The 22,156-nt window shown below is 35.8% G+C and overlaps 2 protein-coding genes across 2 annotated transcripts; one reads left to right on the forward strand and one right to left on the reverse strand.

Moving 5' to 3' along the window:
* Positions 1-1,363: 1,363 nt before the first annotated feature.
* LOC108207803 (uncharacterized) lies at positions 1,364-10,185 on the forward strand. Its single transcript, XM_017378234.2, has 15 exons — positions 1,364-3,236; positions 3,392-3,502; positions 3,592-3,809; positions 3,893-4,103; positions 4,197-4,434; positions 4,533-4,680; positions 4,779-5,077; positions 5,659-6,448; positions 6,529-7,096; positions 7,183-7,317; positions 7,429-7,634; positions 7,796-8,006; positions 8,081-8,318; positions 8,558-8,708; positions 8,860-10,185. The coding sequence occupies exons 1-15, from the start codon at positions 1,934-1,936 to the stop codon at positions 9,163-9,165; spliced, it is 5,133 nt and encodes a 1,710-aa protein (XP_017233723.1). The 5' UTR covers positions 1,364-1,933; the 3' UTR covers positions 9,166-10,185.
* LOC108208933 (G-type lectin S-receptor-like serine/threonine-protein kinase B120) lies at positions 9,198-18,750 on the reverse strand. The gene is made up of 15 exons (XM_017379571.2): positions 18,310-18,750; positions 17,952-18,071; positions 17,642-17,868; positions 17,184-17,394; positions 16,849-17,086; positions 16,593-16,740; positions 16,208-16,505; positions 13,109-13,170; positions 11,184-12,531; positions 10,985-11,101; positions 10,671-10,888; positions 10,297-10,507; positions 9,947-10,184; positions 9,694-9,841; positions 9,198-9,585 (listed from the first exon to the last, which is right to left on the reverse strand). Exons 1-15 carry the CDS (start codon positions 18,638-18,640, stop codon positions 9,289-9,291), a joined length of 4,212 nt encoding a protein of 1,403 aa, XP_017235060.2. The 5' UTR covers positions 18,641-18,750; the 3' UTR covers positions 9,198-9,288.
* Between the last annotated feature and the right edge of the window lie 3,406 nt (positions 18,751-22,156).

The following is a 22,156-nucleotide window of genomic DNA, read 5'->3' on the forward strand; positions in this document are numbered from 1 at the left end:
AATCATTAATATCTTTAATTTCGTATTAATATTAAATATAAAAATTTCACTGTATTATAATACTTATAAATACGAATCTAACAAGATCACTCGTGATTATATTTGATCCTATAAATTATGCGTAAATTAGTAATTTGTCTCATGTTATGAACAGTGCCTACATCTCATATAGGAAAAGAATATAGAAATAGAGGAAGTATGTTTTATATGCGCGTTAAAATGCGTGTCGAGCTGTGAAAAAATTGTAAAGAAATGAGAGGAACAGATGAGTACTTGTTTATATTGGAACAGGACTTAAACATTTATTTGAAACTTTTATGAAATATAATTTTATATTTCAAATATTTTTTAAAAATTAATATTTAAATTTTTTATAGATAAAGGGTTTAAAATTTATATAAAATACATTACAAATAATATAAAAATATTGAAAAAAGAATCAAAGTAACGGAGGAAATATTAGAGAGTCAACCCAGTACTTATACCCCGTAACAAAATAACCTCGTGCTATTTGCTTGAGGTCAGTCAACCTGCATATTTTATGTTTAAAACTTTTTTATACGAATATAATATATACTTACCTATCGTTACGTGACCTACCCAAAATGAGAGAGTCAGAGCATCTCCAACCCGTCTCCGTGTGGCTCCTAAATATAATATAAAAAATATGATTTTTAGTAATTTAGGATAAAGTTAAGTGTGTAAACTCGAACAATATTCTGTGCATCTCTTCCCTATTTCATATTTAAGAGTCACTAAGAGTCTCTTGGAGCAACATTTTTCCTCCTTCTCAAATCTCAAATTAGGAGCAACGAAGAATTTCTTGGAGATGCTCTTATCATTTGCTTGAACAATGAACAATTATTTTCATGTAAAAAATAATAAGAATTCTGAGCTTGTTGGAAAGCTCTTTGTTTTGACATAATCAGAATATAACATGAAATATTTTTTGATACTTTAAAATTTTTAGAAATATTGTTTAACATGATGTATACAAATATTTTTTTAGAAAAAATACTCTCTATTTTGAAATATTGATAATTTATTTTTCAATTTTGAAATGCTTTGATAATATAGATAAAATTATTATTTTTAGTTTCTCCGAATTAAAAAATATAACTAATATTATAATTAAAAATTTTAAATATATTAATTTTGATTATATAATCAAAAAATCAAAAAATTTAGAAATATATACTAAAAAATGAAGCAATTTATATTTCAAAATGGAAGAGCATCGTATAAAGCTCGCGGTAGATGGCTTTTGAAGGTAGGTCGTGTGATTCATCTTTTGATCAAAAAATTATTCTCTCAACCAAGAATGAGTTTTAAAATGCAATCTTGTTCAAAAATCTTATATCTTTTGTTTTGACAAAATTTTAGTGTGAGAAAACTTGAAAGAAGCCTCTCTTTGTTTTCTTGGCTGCCTACACCTAATTGTATATGGTACAGATTTTATTTATGCGGTTAGGTATGTCATATGTGGTTGTCATTCTTAGATGAATGTCGAAGAAGACAAGACTTATTGATTAATATTCTTACAACTTTCTTCTATACTTCTATTATTTCAACTCGCTGAGCATTAGTTTTGGACTTTTCCCAAGTGGGTGTTTTACAAATTTAACTCCTCCTTTTCTTGAACAAAAACTATGATTCTTTATTCAACCTTTTGCAGGTCAATAATGTACACAAACTGCTCTAATTGTATTATATTGTCTTGCTGATGCTTTTGGCCCAAACTGAATAGCCCTCAGGGGGCTTAAGTTGGTTGTAGAGCCTGCCTTGAGTCTAATTGTACTCTTATTATTAATCAAGGTTTATCAAAAAAAAAAGAATAGCCCTTGAATCTTGAATTCTTGATCAACATAAAGTTAGTATGTGCTTCATTGTACATAATGTCTGAGCTCTCCTAATCCGCATTAAAAAAAAAAAGATGACCAAGATTTACAGAAACCCAAGAATTGTTGATCTTTGTCTCATCATCTTGTTCTACCACAATTATGTTGGATTCTCACAAACTCTGCTCGGCAATCAGCTCATGCAAGGTGAGGTGATGAAGGATGGTCAGATCATAATATCAGATAACCAAGACTTTGCTTTTGGATTCTTTAGTCCAGGTAACTCATCTTTTAGATATGTTGGTGTGTGGTATAATAATAATCAAGATAGAACAGTTGTATGGGTTGCTAATAGAAACAATCCCATTTCTGGAAAATCTGGTCTGTTAAGTTTTGGTGATGATGGGAATTTGAGGCTTACAAATGGGAATAATTCTGATATAATATGGTCTACTAATTCTTCATCGATATCGAAAAACTCTTCAATATCTCTTAGGGATACTGGAAATCTTGCTCTTTGCAGAAGTGAAGATGTTGATAATAATAACAAGGCTTTGTGGCAAAGCTTTAGTCATCCAACTGATACATTTTTGCCAGAAATGAGAGTTTATACTGTGTCTCAAACAAGAGATCTTTTGAAACTTGTTTCTTGGAAAAGTCCAAGTGATCCTTCAGAAGGGAACTATTCTATGGCATTTGATCCACGAGGATCACCACAGATAGTTGTTTGGGAGGGAATGAATAATCGTAAATGGAGAAGTGGCCACTGGAATGGCCTTATTTTTCTTGGCGTGCCTAATAATAGGGCGCGCTTTACCTCGGGTTTTGGGACAACAACTGATAGTAGCAGTGGAGATACATACTTCTCTTATACAGCTGCAAACAGATCACAGCTAGTGAGATTTAATATTTTGCCGAATGGAAAGACTGATCAGTTGATTTGGGATGATAGTAAGCAAGTTTGGAATGTGGCACTGTCACAGCCATCTGATGAATGCGGAAATTATAATATATGTGGGGATTTTGGAGTTTGTAACATGAAGGATTCAAAAAGATGTAGTTGTATCAAAGGGTTTGGTCCAAAATCCGAAGATGAGTGGCGTAGAGGAAATTGGTCTGGTGGATGTATTAGGAAGAAGGCTCTGAAGTGTGACAAGAATGGTACTAATGATGGTTTTTTGCCACTGGAGGGAGTAAAATTACCTGATTTTGTAGATATATTGGCCGGTGAAACAACTTTGGATGGATGTGGAGATAAATGTACAAAGAATTGTTCTTGCAGTGCCTATGCATATGTAGTTGGAATCGGATGCATGGTATATGGTGGCGAATTGATTGATATCGAACATCTTGGAAGTGACAATACACTGTATGTTCGTGTATCAAAATCTGAACTCGGTACGCCTACTTAGCCTTATCATAAATAAAATGCTAATTCATTTCCAAACAATCGATTCAGCTTTGTAGGCCAATGGAGGAGATTATCTAGTATTCCATAATTTTGATGATATACGTCCTGTACTGAAATTTCAATTTCCGCTCTCTTTTTTCAGGAGGTAAGAAAAGTGTATCAAGTGCAGCAATCATAGCAATTGCAGTAGTTGGAACAATTATTATTGGGATTATACTGTGGGCTTCCTGGAGATTCCGAGGAAAAATTAAAGGTAAATTTGATGTTCAATATTATTTTAGGAATGATAAACTAAATTAGTACTGTTTTTTTAATTTACTTTTGCATTTTAATGAACATTAGGCTCATGGAAGAAGCAGAGTACTTCATTGTTAACTGTCACGAGGAGAAGTGAAGAATTATCTGCGGAATTTTTGGGAGTCGATGAGCTTACATCTGAAGGGAAGCAAGGTACTGGACCACATTTGCCACTATTCAGCTTTACTTTTGTGGAATTAGCCACTGATTATTTTGCCAACAAGAACAAACTTGGTCAAGGGGGCTTTGGTCCTGTATACAAGGTAAAATAATCTTCTTTGTAAACAAATTTTTGTGGTAGAATGTACGTTTAATATAAACTGACTTATTGTCTTACAAATTTTAGGGAGTGTTACCTGGGGGACAAGAAGTGGCTGTTAAAAGGCTCTCAAAATTGTCCGGACAAGGCTTAGAGGAATTTAAAACTGAAGTGATACTGATAGCCAAGTTGCAGCATCGAAATCTCGTTAGACTGCTTGGCTGTTGCATTGAAGGGGAAGAAAAGATGTTGATTTATGAATACATGCCTAACAGAAGCTTGGATTCCTTTCTTTTCGGTATGTGTTTTCAAGCATATTGGTATATCTTTGTTGATTTACTTTAAATAATTGCAACCTTATGTTCATATGTTCCAATGTCTGCAACCTCAGACGCAATGCATAGATCACAACTGGACTGGAGTAGACGGTATGCAATCATTGAAGGAGTTGCAAGAGGGCTACTCTATCTTCATCGGGACTCCAGACTTAGAATAATTCATCGAGATCTAAAAGCTAGCAATATCTTGTTAGATGAAGAAATGCAGCCAAAAATTTCAGATTTCGGCATGGCAAGAATATTTGGAGGGAACCAAATTGAAGCTAATACAATTCGAGTTGTTGGTACATAGTAAGTGTAATTTTCTTATCCTCTCTACAAAACTCCAATGTATTTAAGCATATTACTAAGCTCCTGATTGTCTTAATTGATGTCTTGCTATAATGCAGTGGTTATATGTCCCCGGAATATGCAATGGAAGGCTTATTTTCAGTAAAATCTGATGTATACAGCTTTGGTGTATTACTATTAGAAATTGTCAGCGGTCACAGGAATAATACTTTTCACTCACCTGAATGCAGTAACCTTATTCGATATGTAAGTCTATGTAAAACCCCTTATTTTCTCTTTACTGTGGATTAGCAACTTAAGATATATTGGTTATAGAGGAATGATGCAATATTTATGTATTTCAGGCATGGACCTTATGGAAAGATGGCAAAACTGAGGAGATGATTGATCCTTTGATTGCTGATTCTCGTAAAATTGCACTCCACTGCATCCATGTAGGACTGTTGTGTGTGCAGATGTCTGCAGCACAGAGACCAACTATGTCACAAGTTCTGAACATGTTAGAGAGCGAGAGTACTAGTCTTCCACTGCCCAGAGTTCCAGATATGTCATCAATGAACTCCACAGAGATGGAATCAGCTATGCGAGATCATGATATCAATTTATCCTCCACAGAGGTAACTGTTACAGAAGTGATTGGAAGGTAATAAAATTATGCTGGAATGCAGGCTGTACATACAGTAGGTGATTTTGTTGACGACTTTATGAAAGTAAGATTGATTTTGGTGTTGGTTTTGGTGTTAGTCTGTATAAAATCGCCATGTATTCTTTCAGTTCCATTCATAAATAGCAGCATTTCAGAAAAAAATATAGTCCAAAAGCTTGTAATGATTGGAACCAAATCTCCATATTTCCTGCAAGGTATCTACTGTTGGAATCTATCGGTTATCAGATTATTAACAGCATTGATTATTATATGGAGAAGTTGGTAAAGAGTTAATAATCCAGTGAGACATTTGATAATTAGTGGCATCACAAATAGTTATGCTCACCGTGATGGACTTGGTCACATTTCACCAAAACAAACTTTAATAGAACCAAGTTTTCAGGATACCCTCCAACTTGTTCTTGAACCATGTTAGCAACTGGATCATTCAAGTTGACTTATATCATTAATGCAGTTAGTTATCTGGATTTTCATACATGAATGTGCACCCACTTTTGTCTACAGACTACAATAATTGATGGTCTGAAAAGTAAAATTTAAAACTTATCCTTGTGAAGTTTAATTGTAATGGATTCAGCTGTGGTACTTTCATGGTTTACAATAGTTCTTCTCTTCCATAGTTGTGACTCAATTGACACAATAACTTCAACTCAGTTCTTATCTGATGCGAAAAATGAATTTCTTTTATCTTCCAATGAGGATTTCTGCCTCGGCTTCTTCACCGCTGCCAATGCTTCTTCTAAAAGGTACTTGGGGATATGGTTCAACAAAGTTCCGACACAGCATATAGTTTGGGTTGCTAACAGGAATGATCCTATAGTGACCAAAGATGCTGTTTTCAAGATCAATACTGAAGGCAACATCGCAATTTTCTCTGACAAAAGTGCAACAAAGCCTCTGTGGTCCAGCAATATATCCGAAAATTTAAGTACTATGAACGCGACTGCCAGATTATTGGATTCAGGAAATTTGGAATTAACTATTGCAGAAGGATCAGATGGTCGCAAAAGGATGTGGCAAAGCTTTGATCATCCGACAGATACTATTTTACCTGGGATGAAACTTGGGCTGGATAAGAAGACTGGTTTGAACAGGGTAATGACATCCTGGAAGTCGGAGGATGATCCAGCAGAAGGTGAGTATATTATGATGTTGGAAACGCAAGGGCTGCCTCAGTTCTTCTTGCGTCAGAAAAATTTGGATGCTCCTATATGGCGGATAGGCCCGTGGAATGGTGTAACACTGAGTGGTGCAGCCAGACTGGCAAATAGTCTTAAGACTTCTGTAGTGGATTTTTCCCAGTTTGCTTCGCTCTTCAATTATACGTACATTGAAAATAAAGATGAGGTACAATAAACATTTCATCTGCTATAGAATCTTCCACTATAGAATCAAGTTGTAATATTGTATTACCATGGCATTGACAGGTATACATGACTCTAACATTCCCCAACCCTGGAAGGTTCCGAAAGTATGTGATGGACTTCAAGGGACTTGCTCAACAAAGTTTTTATCATTATGCTCCTCAAGAAAAGACTTATTATACCAACAGATGGATTCCATTTTGGTCTGCTCCAAATCCGTCAGATGGCTGTGACAAATATATGACTTGTGGAAAAAATTCTGTATGCAGCTCCAGCAATAGCAGTACTCCTAACTGCACCTGTTTGCCAGGGTACGAAAAAGAATCAGATCATGTACATTGCAAGGAAAAAAGGAAAAATCTGCATGTATGTGGAAAAGGTAAAGGAGAAGGATTTGTGAATTTAACTAGCATAAAGCTTCCAGATTCAAGACGTGCGAGATATATTGCAAATTTCAGCTTAAAAGAGTGCGAGGTAGAGTGTTTGAAGAGCTGCAAGTGTAATAGCTATGCTAGTGCTAATGTTCAGGTAGGTGGAAAAGGTTGCTATGTATGGGAAGGTGAATTAAATGATATCAGAACATATCAAGATGGACAGGACTTCTATTTGCGTATTGATTCTGTAGAGCTAGGTAATTATCTCATATCTTAACTAATATTTAAGATCATCTTTGCTACTATTTATCAGATTATTTTTTTTTGTGTGCCTATGGACCAGCTCTTTCCCAGAAGTCTAGCAGGAGTGATGTAAAGAAGAGGATTCCTGCTGTTATCATCGTCTTGATTGTTGTTTTTGGTGTGATTTTGCTGTTTGGTTGCCTTTACGCGTATAGAATACACACTGTGAGAAAAGGTAAGCCAAATATGTGGAAAGATAGACTTGTGCAGTATCATTACAGAACTGGTGTCTAGCGTACCCTTTTAGGTCAATCTGATCCTTTCTGCAAAATTTAACATTATTCAGGCCAGAGGCAGAAGCAGAGGTACCGAGATATGATGCTTGCAGGTTCAGATGCAGAGACAAATAACGATTTCACCACTGCTGACAACTTTACAGATAACAGCAACATAGATTTGACATTCTTTGATTTAGATACCATCATAAGAGCAACAGACAATTTCTCCCCAGCTAAAAGACTTGGACAAGGAAGTTTTGGTCCCGTTTTTAAGGTAAGATGTCTCACGGACAGTACAAATTTTTAGGAGACACTTGGCTTAAGTGTAGAGGCATTTTAATACTTCAAACCTCAATATTGTTTTACTTAAGTGTAAATCTGACCATGGCCATCATCCAGAAATTATAGATGATTATGAATATCATTTGCATGCAGGGTGAATTATCAAATGGACATGAGATAGCTGTGAAGCGGCTATCGAGAACCTCAGGCCAAGGCATTTCTGAATTTAAGAATGAAGCTCTGCTAATAGCAAAACTTCAACACAGGAATCTTGTCAAACTTCTTGGATGCTGCATCGATGAAGGGGAAAAGATGCTAATCTATGAATACATGCCTAATAAAAGCTTGGACTATTTAATTTTTGGTAAAGCAACTCTTACTTACTCACAAGTCTACATTGTATGTTACTAACATCATACGTTCTTGATGTTTATTCAGATGAAAGTAAGAAATCAATGTTAAATTGGAGAAAGCGCCATGAGATTATTGTTGGAATTGCACGAGGGATCTTGTATCTCCATCAAGACTCCAGGCTTAAAATAATTCATAGAGATTTGAAAGCTGGTAACATTCTTCTTGATATAGAGTTGAATCCTAAAATTTCTGACTTCGGAACAGCCAGAATATTTGGAGGAGATCAAGTAGAAGCAAACACCTGCAGAGTGGTTGGAACCTTGTAAGTTATTCACAAGTCATAAGCATATAATATACTTGCAACTCATTTCCATTTTATTTATCGGTTTTTCTAATGTGTGCCCATGGGCACATACTAAGCACTAAAATCCATGAATTTGGAGGGTTTTGATTGGCTTACCCTCTTTAATAATGTTGTGATCTTCTTTAAATCAGGCAGTGAATATTCTCTGTATCGCTTTCACATCTAATACATTTACTATTTGGTTTCATGTCATACAGTGGTTATATGTCACCGGAGTATGCTCTAGATGGCTTTTTCTCTGTAAAATCAGATGTGTATAGTTTCGGAGTCCTCCTACTGGAGATCATTAGCGGAAAAAAGAACAACAGATATTTTGAGGACATCCCAAATTCAAGTTTGATCAAACATGTAGGGATTTCAATATTTATTTCTCATCAAATCAGAAAAACTGACATTATAGATGTTATCATGCTATATTTTTTCAGCTCAAATTACAATAGCACGCCTAAAACTCCAATTATTCAACTCTTGCGCTCAATTCAGATTCCACCTTTTTCAGGTATGGGAATTATGGAGCAATGGCAGGGCCTTGGAGATGGTGGACACATCATTAACCGAGGATCCTCCAGCACATGAAGTTTTGCGATGCATTCAAGTAGGACTCTTATGTGTGCAGGACAATGCTGCAGATAGACCGACAATGTCAACTATTGTATTCATGTTAAGCAACGAAGCAACACTTCCTTGTCCAAAGCAGCCTATGGTCGCTGTCTACAGAAGTACTGATAATACTGATTCAACATCGACTGGGACAAGATCATCTTCAATAAACGGGGTCACAATTACTGACGTTGGTGCACGATGAAGACAAACTTTCTTTCAAGAAATGTACATACATTTTAGCACAACCACAAGGCCTAAAAACCTCATGGATCAATGGACATATATAGAACGTTATTAATGTTGTCTGGGAAATATATATGGAACATCAGCGACCATCCATAACTGAAGTAGATAAAGTATTCACTGAATAATTTCCAGTGCTGACTAGTCCTAAGCCCAAGCTACCACTAGTTGTAAAAGCAGGTTTTTTAGGAAAAACTAGTTGCATATGTTCATTGCTAAACATAGCTAAAACATCGGACATAGTCGGTCTGTCAGAAGGACTTTCTTGAACGCATAAGAGGCCGACATGCATAAACCTCAGTGGCAAAAATGAGGAAGGTATTTCCAGGTCTGAATCTATGAACTCCAGCACCCTCTCGCTGATCCACAACTCCCATGCCTGAAGATTGAATACATACGATAGTGAGGATACTTTTAAAATTGGTTATCATGGACATGCATATATGACACTACATTGTTATAGACGTAATAGGAAGAGTAAACCTACATATCCAAGTAGGCTGAGGCAATCTGAGTGACGGAAACCTGTGCTCTTTTTTCCACTAAGGATCTCTAGTAGCAAGACACCGAAGGCAAAGACATCAGACTTTACTGAAAATAAGCCCTCCATGGCATATTCTGGGGACATATAACCGCTGGAATAGATATTTGAGAGAAAAACTATATTAGTGATCTTCTGTAGTCAATACTTAGTTCTGGAGATGTGAATACTAAGACGTTTGGATGTGGTTGTTACATACTATGTTCCCACAATGCGGTTGGTATTTGCTTGCAGCTCATCTTCCCCGAATATTCTTGCCATGCCAAAATCGGATATCTTAGGATTCATATCATCATCCAATAAAACATTGCTCGCCTTCAAGTCCCTATGAATGATGCGCAATCTAGAATGTTGATGGAGATAAAGAAGCCCTTGAGTTATACCTTCAATAATTTGAACACGACTTCTCCAATCCAATAGATATTTCTTACTCGGATCTGCCATAGCACATATATATCTCAGAGGCCGCCATCAACAGTATATTAAAGTTCATATCTAATTGTAGAGCAAGCAAATTGATTGTACATCTAAGGAATGTTGATCACTAACCAAAAATAAAAAGATCCAAGCTTTTGTTTGGCATGTACTCGTAAATTAGAATCTTCTCATCTTGCTCGATGCAGCATCCTAATAGCCTTACAAGATTTCTGTGTTGGAGTTTAGCAATTAATACTGTTTCATTTTTTAGCTCTTCCAGACCTTGTCCAGATCTTGTTGAAAGTCTTTTAACTGCTACAGAGTGCCCATCAAACAAGTTACCCTGAAATATAGGGTTTTTTCTGTAGTCAACAATTCTGGTTGTATGAGACAATACACATATACTATGGACCTATCCTTCTATTTAAACTTATAGTTCTTCGAAGGAGGAATAGGAGTTTGAGCCATGAAAACTTATAATTAAAAGCCCGTTGTACATGCATTACCTTGTAAACAGGCCCAAAACCACCTTCTCCAAGCTTGTTCGCAGGGGAAAAGTTGTCTGTGGCAGCTGATATGCTTGAGAAACTGAATTGTGGTAAGTTGAAGACTTTTTTCTCTCCTCCTGGTTTGCTTCCGGTGATGATGTTATTGCTATCTGTATTCTGCTTGCTGCTGAATCCTAAGTTAAGAAATAACAGATTCTCGCTTGTTTCCCCTGCCTCTGTAACATTTTAAGAGGAATGAGATATTTATTGGTGAAGCATAATTTGGAGGGTAGACATGGCATATAGAAGTCAAGATTAAGTTTAATATTCACCTTTTTTGTTATGTTTTCTTCTGCAGATACGCCACAATAAATAAGTCAGTGAAATGCAGACGAGAAGTGGAATGGTAATGGAAAGTGCCACCAGAACAGATGACTTCTTTTTTCCTTCTAATTATAGGTGAAAAACCAGTAAGTAAGATCATAAAACAGACAATACTTAAATTACTATGCAGCTCATAATTATTCTTACTTGCTAAAATAACATCAGCGGATCTGACATATAAATCTCCTTGAAAATCCACTAATGCTCGTGTATCCAGTAGATCTCCAGTCCATAATGAACATCTGCCGCCATTATAAGCATAAGCAGTGCATGAGCAGTTGCCCGAACATGCAAATTGACACACTTGGGCACTCTCCAAATCCATAATTTGTGAATTTGCAGGCATTGAAATTCCAGATACGGGGTTAAAACCATTACTGGAACACTGCAGGGGTTTTTTCCTGATACATCCAGCGGACCAGTTAGCAGACTGCCACTCTTCTTGCGAATGCGGTTGAAATCCATCATAACAGTTGCACGCAGGACTAGAAGTGATGTTGCAAAATCCATTAGGACCACAGACAGCAAAATTGTTGCAGCTATCTGCAGGTTGTGAAAAAATTAGTTCCCACTTTTGATACCTCTCTGACCACACCAACTGATTAATCTGCCCATTGTAAGTCATGACATATCTGGTAGCGATGGGTGCAGAAATATTGTATGTGAAATATTTAGCTTGACCATTTATTATGTAGCTGAAGTTCGTCAGAAGATTTGGGAAAAAAGCAAAATTATTTCCATTCCAAACTTGACTCCTCCATAGTATCTGTTTCTGGTTCTTCCACATAAAAAATTCAGGGCTGCCTCTTGGATCCATCCCAAATGAAAACTTCCCTAAAGCGGGGTCATCGGGGTTCTTCCAGGAAGTGAGGAGCTGTCTCTGGTTGATCAAGCTCTTATCAATTCCAAGTTTCCCACTAGGCAGCCACGTATCTGTTAGATAGTCAAAGCTCTGCCATAGTATGGTCAACCCGTCACTCAAAACAAAATTACCATCATCAAGAAGTACCCCTTTATTAGGAACCGAACTTAAACCCACAGAACTATTTGCAGCCCATATTCTCTTACTCAAACCATCAAATAGTATCAAATTTCCACTTGTAGTTAGTTCTAGTCGAGAGCCATTGTAAAATTGACGTATGGGTGTCTCTCTATTCGCTACCCAAACTACTGTCTGGACAGAAATATTCTTGTACCATATGCCAACATAAAAATTTGCAGAATTACCTGGAGAGAAGAATCCCATTTCAAACTGGCCTCCTTTAGAGACTAATCTCTGATCTTCATAGAGTGGTTGACCTGAGCGAAAAGTCTGATTCCCAGTACCGGTTTTACCTGATGAGATTTCGTCCAATCCAAGGGTAGTCTTGAAACTGCTGAATGTACAGAGAAACGCGAGCATCAGCAGCTTGAATGAATCTGTTTTCTTAGCTGGAAGCATCTGCTTAAAGACTAGCATCTTGAAGAACTTTTCAAATTTCAATTTTTCAGGAATTCAGCAAAAAAATGAGCAACAAACACTAAATCATGCATGTATAGCTACAACAATCAGAGATCGCTTTAACTATTTCTTAAAAAATTCTGACAAAAGGCATTAGCAATCAGGGTTGTGCCAGTCAAGCTATCATAAAAAGGCAGCATGATAAATATAAAACTTTTGAAGTTCAGATATTAAAAATACATATAATTTGCCATTGACTTAACCGTGTTCTTAAAATACCAAACTAAACTGATATACCTGGTAGTGATAAACCTTAAATTAAAGCTTAAACCTTGACCATTTCATAAGGCAGATTGTTGGTGTATCATTTCTAATTTAGTTGTCTTCGAGTTTACTTAATTAACTATATCAGTTACGTCATGCCTGAAATTTGATCTTTCTCAATTTATATTGTAATGATAGGGTCAAAGGTCGCGATAAGGGGTTAATAGATATGGAATCACATGTTTATGGCCATTAACAAAAGTTGGATAATCCAGACCACCAAACTATGATTTATAAATTTTGCAATGTTTATATCTAGGTAATTACAACATACCTTAAAAATAATAGCAGACTTAACAAAACAAACCTGACTGAAGTAGGATGCATTTGACAGAAGGCGAGTCACTTCCAAGATTTCTGATACTGTATCTGTTTTCACCAACGTAAAATGTTCAAAATGGAACATGTGAAAATGTTAGTCAGAGGGCAGAATCCACACTTGTAATAACAAGATTTTGCACTTTTCCATAGATATTTATATGAAAATTGAAGTATGTGTACGTCAGCTGGTGCTCAAATGCTTCCCTAACAGCACTTACAAATTTACAATACAGGACAGCTAAAACTCATGCATTTTTGTTTACTGACTAATGAATACTACAAGTAAAATCCAGCAATATCATGGTCCTTGTTACTGTTATGTGCTTTTTTGTTTCAGTTAGTTGAGAAACTTTCTGTGCTTCACTTCAGCGATGGGCAGGCCGCTATGATATTATAAAATGATATAGCAGAAGAACACAGCAGTAAGGACTCAGCGACTGCTCTAATTTTTTTATTTTTTTTTGTCAGGTGCGACTGCTCTAATTGGTATCTAAAGATTTAAGTCTTCTGAGAGCAAAGTCGAAAATATGCCCTATCTCATATCCTAAGTTATAATTTAGGGCAATTGATGAAAAAACTTGATCCAACAATGTCCTGTGATGCCCTATATCTAGGGGTGAGCAAGAATTCTCCCAACCGACCTAAACCGGCCGATCCAAACCGTCCAAACCGATTTTTACGGTTTATTAACGGTTTGGTTTGGTTACGGTTTGAAATTTAAAAAACCGAATTTTTTCGGTTTGGTTTCGGTTTTTACCTCCAAACCGACCGATATAACCAAACCGAACCGAATATATATATTGAAATAATAATATACATGTGTGAATAATAAATTGATAATAAAATTATATTCTACAAAATATGTGAAAAGTAAAACATATAAAACTATTATCATATTTTTTAAAAAATATTGATATACTAATTTGTATGTATTATCTTTTTGTTTTTTTAAATAAAAGTATAAGAATTACATTTTTATCATCTTTCTCACTCTCCTTATATTTTACAAGATCTTATAATTTAGTATCTTTTTTAAATTATAATTAAAATCTAATATACAAATTCATAATATATTTCAAACTTTCAATTCTTGTTTTGCAATTTCAAGTTTAATTTTGTTGTTGAATTTGTTATATTGATAAAAAACGGTTTTAACCGAAATCAATCTGAACCAAACCGTTTTAAACGGATCGGTTTGGTTCGGTCTTTTTACTTAACGGTTTGGTTTCGGATTGAAGTTTCAGAAAACCGATAATTATGGTTTGGTTCGGTTTGGACCCTCAAAACCGTCCAAACCGACCGACCCCAGCCCTATTTTTGGGGCACATCTCTTCTTGCCCCATTCTATATTTTATTAAAAATTCTCATCAACACTCTCTTTCTCTCTTTACTGCTTTAATGATGAAAGGGAGTCTTTAATAATAAAATATTAAACATATTGTGAGAATAAGGCACATTGTTGGAGTTCAAATTACTAAAATATGTCCTAAATTATTAGAACATGATATTTTATATTATATTTGGAACTTGAACTAGGACACTCTTGGACTTGCTTTGATTGTGTTCTTTTGCTTTAATATCGGTACATAAACTACAGCCTGTGTTTTAAAAAGCGCATTAAGCGGCCGCTTAAGCGGAATCAGCCCTAAAACGCCTCGATTTTGTATTAAGCGGAAGCGGACTATTAAGCGGATTAAGCGGTCGTTAAGCGAATTAAACGGTACTTAAGCGGTCAAAATGATTTTGACTCGCTAATTTTTCAGTTTTAAAATATTTTTTTATATAATATAACTATAATTATATTAAAAAATTAAAAAATATATATTATTAAAAATTTAAATTCTTACCACAATATAATATTATTTTTGAATATATTAATATTAAAATTAAATATTTAATTTTATTTTATTAATCCGCTTATTGGCCCGCTTAATATTCCGCTTAAGCGTCCGCTTTACCGCTTAAGCGCTAGAAGGTCCTTCCACCGCCTAGAGCCGATTTGCGCTTTTCATAACACTGACTACAGCTAATTGTTTTGTTCCACGTTCATATAAATCAACATGATATATCTTAATTTTGATATAACAAATAACAAAATTATTTATTTTATTTTTAAAATTCAAAAAAATTAATTATGAAACAATCCTATATAATTTTTATCAAAACCTCTCTCATACAAACCAAATCCTTATATATTAAACTTTGATTATCATCAAACAATTTTATTTGATTATAATCGAATAATTTTTTTATTTAATAATTATTATTGTTATACCAAGATGAAAAAACTTTCATATTTGCCAAGATTTTGTAATATAACATTTATCCACCAATATAATTATATCGTCAATAAAATTATTCGTTTTAAAACTCAAATAATTTAATTTATGAAAAAAAAATTTAAACTCTATAAAATTTCTGTCATGTTTTAGAATTCAAATAAATAAGAAATTTATGTTGATATTATGATTATTATCAGTCATATCCATGTTATCCATATTCTTTATTGTTAAATTATCAAAATTTGCTATCAAATATATATATTTATTTATATAGTTATAATTATTATACTGCTATAAAAAATACATTAATATTGATATTATAATGTAATAATTATCCCACAAACACTCATGACAAAGTTATAAATTTATTTTTAAATCAAACAATTTGACTTACAATAATTCATCAAATTCGTTTTATGTTTCAAACTTCAAATAAATAAAAGTCTATATTTTACTATTTAATTATTAAAATAAAAAGAACAATTTAATTGGATAAATTATAATATTTATTACTAATTTTTTTACACAATAAATTATGAATATAAAAGTTTTTTTGCACATAAATTAAAATAACTTTTTATTTAAAAATCACTTTTATTATAACTTTTTTTTTATTATCACTTTTTCAAAACCAAACAAACCACACCGTGAAACATCATGAATCATGATTCATGCCCACAGGTCTTCCACGATCTGATTCTTATTCCTCAAAGTCTTCTATTATCTAATTGTGCCCCGTGAAATGATTAGAAATATACTCGACAAAAATTACTAGCGAAAATGCCCATAGCGTTCGAATCAGCGACCGGCCATCACCGAAGTAGTTATATCATTAACCGAACAGTTTTCGCCTTTTTTGATCACTGAACTTGAACCTAAACTCCCTCCAGTTGTAAAAGGAGGGCGATTGGGAGATGCCACTTTGATGAGCTCGTTGCTAAACATAGCTATAACATCAGACATTGTTGGTCTGTCAGCTGGCCTTTCTTGAACGCACAAAAGGCCTACATGAATGTATCTCAGTGGCAAAAACGAAGGAGGTATTTCCAGGTTTGGATCTATCAAGTCAAGCACCTTCTCGGTTCTCCACAGCTCCCATGCCTGAAGAGTAAAAATCACACGAGAATAAGATTACACAATAAGCTTTAAAAAAAAAATATAATTGTAAAAGAATTTAAGTGCACCTACGTATCCAAGAAGACTGAGGCATTCTGAATCGCGGAAACCAGTGTTCTTTTTCCCACTTAAAATCTCCAGTAGCATGACCCCGAAAGCAAAGACATCGGACTTGACTGAAAATAAGCCCTCCATGGCGTACTCTGGGGACATATAACCGCTGGATTCAATATGGTTGCACTAAACCATTAGTTAAAGTAGTGAATGTATTTAGTCAAGAAATTGTAATGTAGGCGCTATGTATTAAAAGGGCATTTCTCGTACATACTAAGTTCCCACAATCCGGTTGGTATTTGCTTGCAGCTCATCTCCTCCGAAAATTCTTGCCATACCAAAATCGGATATTTTTGGATTCATCTCGTCATCCAACAAAATGTTACTAGCCTTCAAGTCCCTATGAATTATACGCAGTCTGGAATGTTTATGGAGGTACAGAAGTCCCTGAGCAATACCTTCAATTATTTGAACTCGTATGCTCCAATTCAAGAGACATTGTTTACTAGGATCTGCCATAACACATATGTATCTGGATTGGTGGCGGGGACAGAATATCAAATTCATAAATCATAATACTGTTAACCAAAAGGCCTGGTGATCACTAACCAAAAATGAAGAGATCCAGGCTTTTGTTTGGCAGGTACTCATAAATCAGTATCTTCTCATCTTGTTCAATGCAACATCCTACGATTCTTACAAGATTCCTATGCTGGAGTTTGGCAATCAGAAGTGTTTCATTTCTTAGCTCTTCCAGGCCTTGTCCAGACCATTTCGAAAGCCTTTTAACTGCTACTGAGTTCCCGTCAATCAAGTTGCCCTGAAAACCCAGGTTTCGCTAGTCAACAATAACGTCATTGTATGTAACACACATTTACACGACTAAATACTTTGAATTCGCAAATAGATTCTGTTCAAAGTAAATCTCTCATAGTTAAAACATCCCATAACCCTTTTCCCTATTATGCTTTTCAAATTTATAATAGCATTTAACGTATTTACGAAATAGATTTGAAGACGTGATCTGCTCTGGAAGTGATAGCATTTATTACAATTGTAGACATTACCTTGTAAACAGGTCCAAAACCACCCTCTCCGAGCTTATTTTCAGGGGAGAAGTTGTTTGTGGCAGCAGATATGCTCGAAAAACTGAACTGCGGTAAATTGAAATCATATTTCTCCCCTCCTGGTACTGGTCTGCTTCCAGAAGTTAAATCACCGCTCTCTTTATTTTGATTGTTACTAATTTCCAGATTATGATATAATAGATTCTCGTTTGTTTCCCCTGCTGCCTCTGTATCATCATTTCAGGTGTAAAGAAATACTAGTAAGTGAACAGGGAAGAACATCATATTCGATGTCAAAAATATCAATTACCTTTTTTCTTATGTTTTTTCCTCCAGATATGCCAAGCTAAATAACTCAAGGAAATGAAGATCAGAAGAGGAATGGTAATGAACACTGCTACTAGACCCCCTTTCGACTTCTTTTTATCTCCTAATTAGAGTATCAAACAAAAGAAGCAATATTAGCATACATACTTAACTATAGATGATAGTCATCTCATATCCTAGATTCAATCATCTTGTCAGTTCATCAACACCAGACAGAGACCTAACGTTAATAAATAATATTTTGGGTCAATTCTCCCAATTATGTTATTCTGAATATTACTATAAGCTTTTTTTATAGCCTTAAAATAAAAAACATGGGCATTCCTATAAATTGAATTTACCTCCTCCTTTGCACAAATTAGTTCCAATGTCAGGATCATCGTTGCATTTTCTATCAATACAAATAAGCTGGCCGTCGCAGTCTCCTCCGTTATTGCATGCGCCGTCGCAGTTTGAGATGAATCCAATAGGCGGAGCAGTTGGCGCAGCCGAACCTCCTTTACATATGCTAGTGTGGACGTCCGGATCATCGTCGCATTTGTTTCCGATGCAAGTAAGCTCGCCATTGCAGTCGTCCATAGTATTGCATGTACCATTGCAGTCGGCGCCAGCATTTGCAAGAAGCGGAAAAGTAACTAGAACTGCAAGGTAAATAAATATCAGACTTGCCATGGTAGAGTAATTAAGTAAATAGATGATGCCTATACGATGAGTGCAATGTAAAAAAAATGAGACATGAGTTTGTGATAAAGATGTTGAAACGAGTGGTGTTGGTTTCGAATGAGTGGGTCAAAGCTGAGTGGTGGAACCTATCTTGGTGAAGACTTGCAACTTGCATTTGCAATTGCTGTGTAATGTGCAGGATAACCAAACAAGCCGTACAGTGGTCCAACTGCTTTGACGTAAAACTTAAATAGTACGGAGTTGTATCAAATTTTTCCAGCGACTTAACATAATTTGTCAGGAAACATTGTGCAAACTATGACGAGAAAGCCCTTTGTCATCCCGATTCACTCGTAGTACCGGTCTTGTTTCCAAGTTCATTAAAGTAGACCATGTAGTCTAGCATGCCTGCGTCATTTTGCTTACGCTTTTGAGTCTTTAGATCCTAGCGTGTCAAAGTCTACAACGGAATAAACTTTTATTGGAGCAACTCCAACGAATGTCTGGTCTTATTAATGGAGTTATTGTCCTTAATCTCAAACTAAGTCACTACTCCCTCTGTACCAAAAAACATTTCCTGTTTTGACTTTTTGCACTGTTTATTGTAAGCAATTGACTACTAATTTATACATAATTTATAAGATAAAATATAGTCATGAGTGATCTTGTTTGATTCGTATTTATGAGTACTTTAATACAGTAAAATTTTTATATTTAATACTAATACGAAATTAAAAATATTAAAGATAAGAAATGTGTGTTGGCAAACGCGCACATGATTAACAGGAAAAGTATTAAGAGACGAAGGGAGTAATAAGCTTTAATGCACCCACCTGTAGGTCCTATCTAGCTGGCTGTTCTGCCATGTTTGTTATGCAGACAGTAGTAGTATTAATGGCAGGTTGTAGTAAGACAAGAAGGACATTTTGTCCATGACAGAGTTTGTTAGCCCTCTGTATTATATAGTCTAGCCATATGCATTGTAGCAGATTCAGGAATGATAATATATCTTTTGTGTGTGCTTCCCAAACCTTTTCTCCTTCTTATTATTGTGTTATGAATGCTGTATGCCATTTACTGTAAACTCTTTATGGTATCAGAGCCGCATACTTGTAGCATTCAAATAGTAAGAAGCAATTAGTTACTGGTCTTTTGTGTGTTGATTTCATTCCTCGTGTCTCTCTTCTTGTGTGTCTTCTCTGTCATGACTAGCAGCACTAATAGTAGTCGTTTCACATACACCGATATGCAAAACCCCTTGTTTTTGCATCCCTCTGATGGTCCTTTATCTGTTAGTGTCTCCAAGCTTCAAGGCACTAGCGATTATAGGGCTTGGAAACGTTCCATCGAGATTCAGCTCAGTGCCAAACGAAAGCTGGGTTTCGTCGATGGTTCCATTACAAGAAGTGTAGATGATGTTATTGAAGCTTCCCAGTGGGATACTTGCAACAACATGGTCATCTCTTGGCTGCATAATAATCTTTCAGATACTATCAAAAAGTCTGTCTTATTCATTAATAACGCTGCTGAGATTTGGAAACAGCTTGAAGCAAGATTCTCTTTAACAAATGGCTCTCGAAAATATAAACTAAACAAGGATCTGTTTTCCTTGAAACAAAATGGGGTGAGTGTTAATGATTATTTCACATCTATGAGCGGCTTGTGGGAAGAAATTGAAGCTATGAACATGCTTCCCACCGTTGCAACTGTCACTCCGGAGGTTAAAAGCTTGCTCACAGCCATTGACACCATCAAAGAGGAGTCAAAGCTTTTCCAGTTTCTAAATGGACTTGATGAAAAGTATGGTGCTCAGCGAAGCCAGCTCTTGATGATTACCCCACTTCCCACTGTTGAATTAGCATGTTCTGTTATTCAACAGGAGGAGTCACAAAAAGAGGCTTTAACCTCATCTGTTCCTGATGTTGAGATGGCTGCTATGTTTTCAAAAGGTGCTGCAGATAGAGGATACTCTTGTACCATTTGTGGGGGGCGAGGGCACTCCACTAGCAAATGTTGGAATGTAGTTGGATACCCGAAGTGGCACTACAAATATACCCCTGATCAGAAATTCAACAAACCAACTCCAAATGCAGGGCAAAACAGGCCGAATAATAAGTTCTCCAACAACAGATTTAGTAATGCCAGGCATGCTAATGCAGCTCAAGGAAGTTGTGACCAGCCTGCATCTTTAACTCCTCAACAACTGGAGCAATTGGAACAGCTCCTTAAGCTTGTTCCATCATCTTCTGTGCAACACAAGGGTTCCGACACGGATGAAGAATTGGACTATGCATTCTCTGGCATGGTCCACACTACTGCAAGTGAAAGTTTGAAGGGAACGAAGTGGATTATGGATTCCGGAGCTTCCGATCATATGACGTCTTCTATTCACCATTTAGTCAACATCAAGCAGGCACCGCCAAATTTCACTATTAAACTTCCTACTGGAGACACCACAAGCATCACTCATGTTGGAGATATCGAGCTGCAAAATGGGCTGAAAATGCTCAATGTACTGTATGTTCCTCAATTCACACATAATCTGTTGTCAATTCACAAGTTAGCTAAAGATAACAACTGTGATGTCATGTTTCATTCTGATGCCTGCTTAGTATTAAACTCTGCTTCTAAGAAAGTCATGGCAGTTGGTAAAGTGAAACAAGGCTTGTACTACCTAAGTCACACCACTGATACTCCCGAGTCCTCCATCTGTGCTAATGGATCCTTGATTCAAGCTTGCACTGTCACAACTGATTTTAATTTATGGCACTTAAGATTAGGGCATGCTCCCAACCCCGTCTTAAAACACATTCCCTTCCTTAAATCAGTCCACAAAACCACAAACCAAATCTGTCTCACCTGCCCAATAGCCAAGTTTACTAAACAACCTTTTTCCTTAAGCAACTCTCATGCCAAATTGCCATTTGATCTCTTACACACAGACATTTGGGGACCTTATAAGGTTGTTACCCAAGGAAAATATAGATATTTTTTGACTTTGGTAGATGATTATTCGAGAATGACTTGGGTGTATTTGTTGGAGAAAAAATCTGATTACTTAAGTATTCTGACTATTTTCTTGAACTATATTTTCAATAAGTTCAAGCGCACAGTGAAGACGGTTAGATCGGACAATGCTTTGGAATTTGATGACAAGGCTTGCAAAGAGTATTTTTCTGAAAAAGGGATGAAGCATGAAAAGTCATGTGCTTACAGACCCCAGCAGAATGCTCGGGTAGAAAGGAAGCACAGACATGTCTTGGAGGTTGCGAGAAGTCTGAAATATCAATCAGGATTGAGTTTACACTATTGGGGGGACTGTGTACTTACTGCAGTGTACATCATAAACCGACTCCCTAGCTCAGTTTTGAGCTTTAAAACACCGTATGAGATGCTTTTCAAGGAAGAGCCTTCTTATAGTGATCTCAAAGCATTTGGTTGTTTGGTGTTTGCTTACAATCATGATCCTTCTAAAGACAAATTCTCTCCAAGAGGTATACCTTCTGTCTTTCTGGGCTATCCTTC

This window comes from Daucus carota, chromosome 2 (genome assembly GCF_001625215.2).
Source record: "Daucus carota subsp. sativus chromosome 2, DH1 v3.0, whole genome shotgun sequence".
In the NCBI taxonomy this organism is placed as follows: Eukaryota; Viridiplantae; Streptophyta; class Magnoliopsida; order Apiales; family Apiaceae; genus Daucus; species Daucus carota.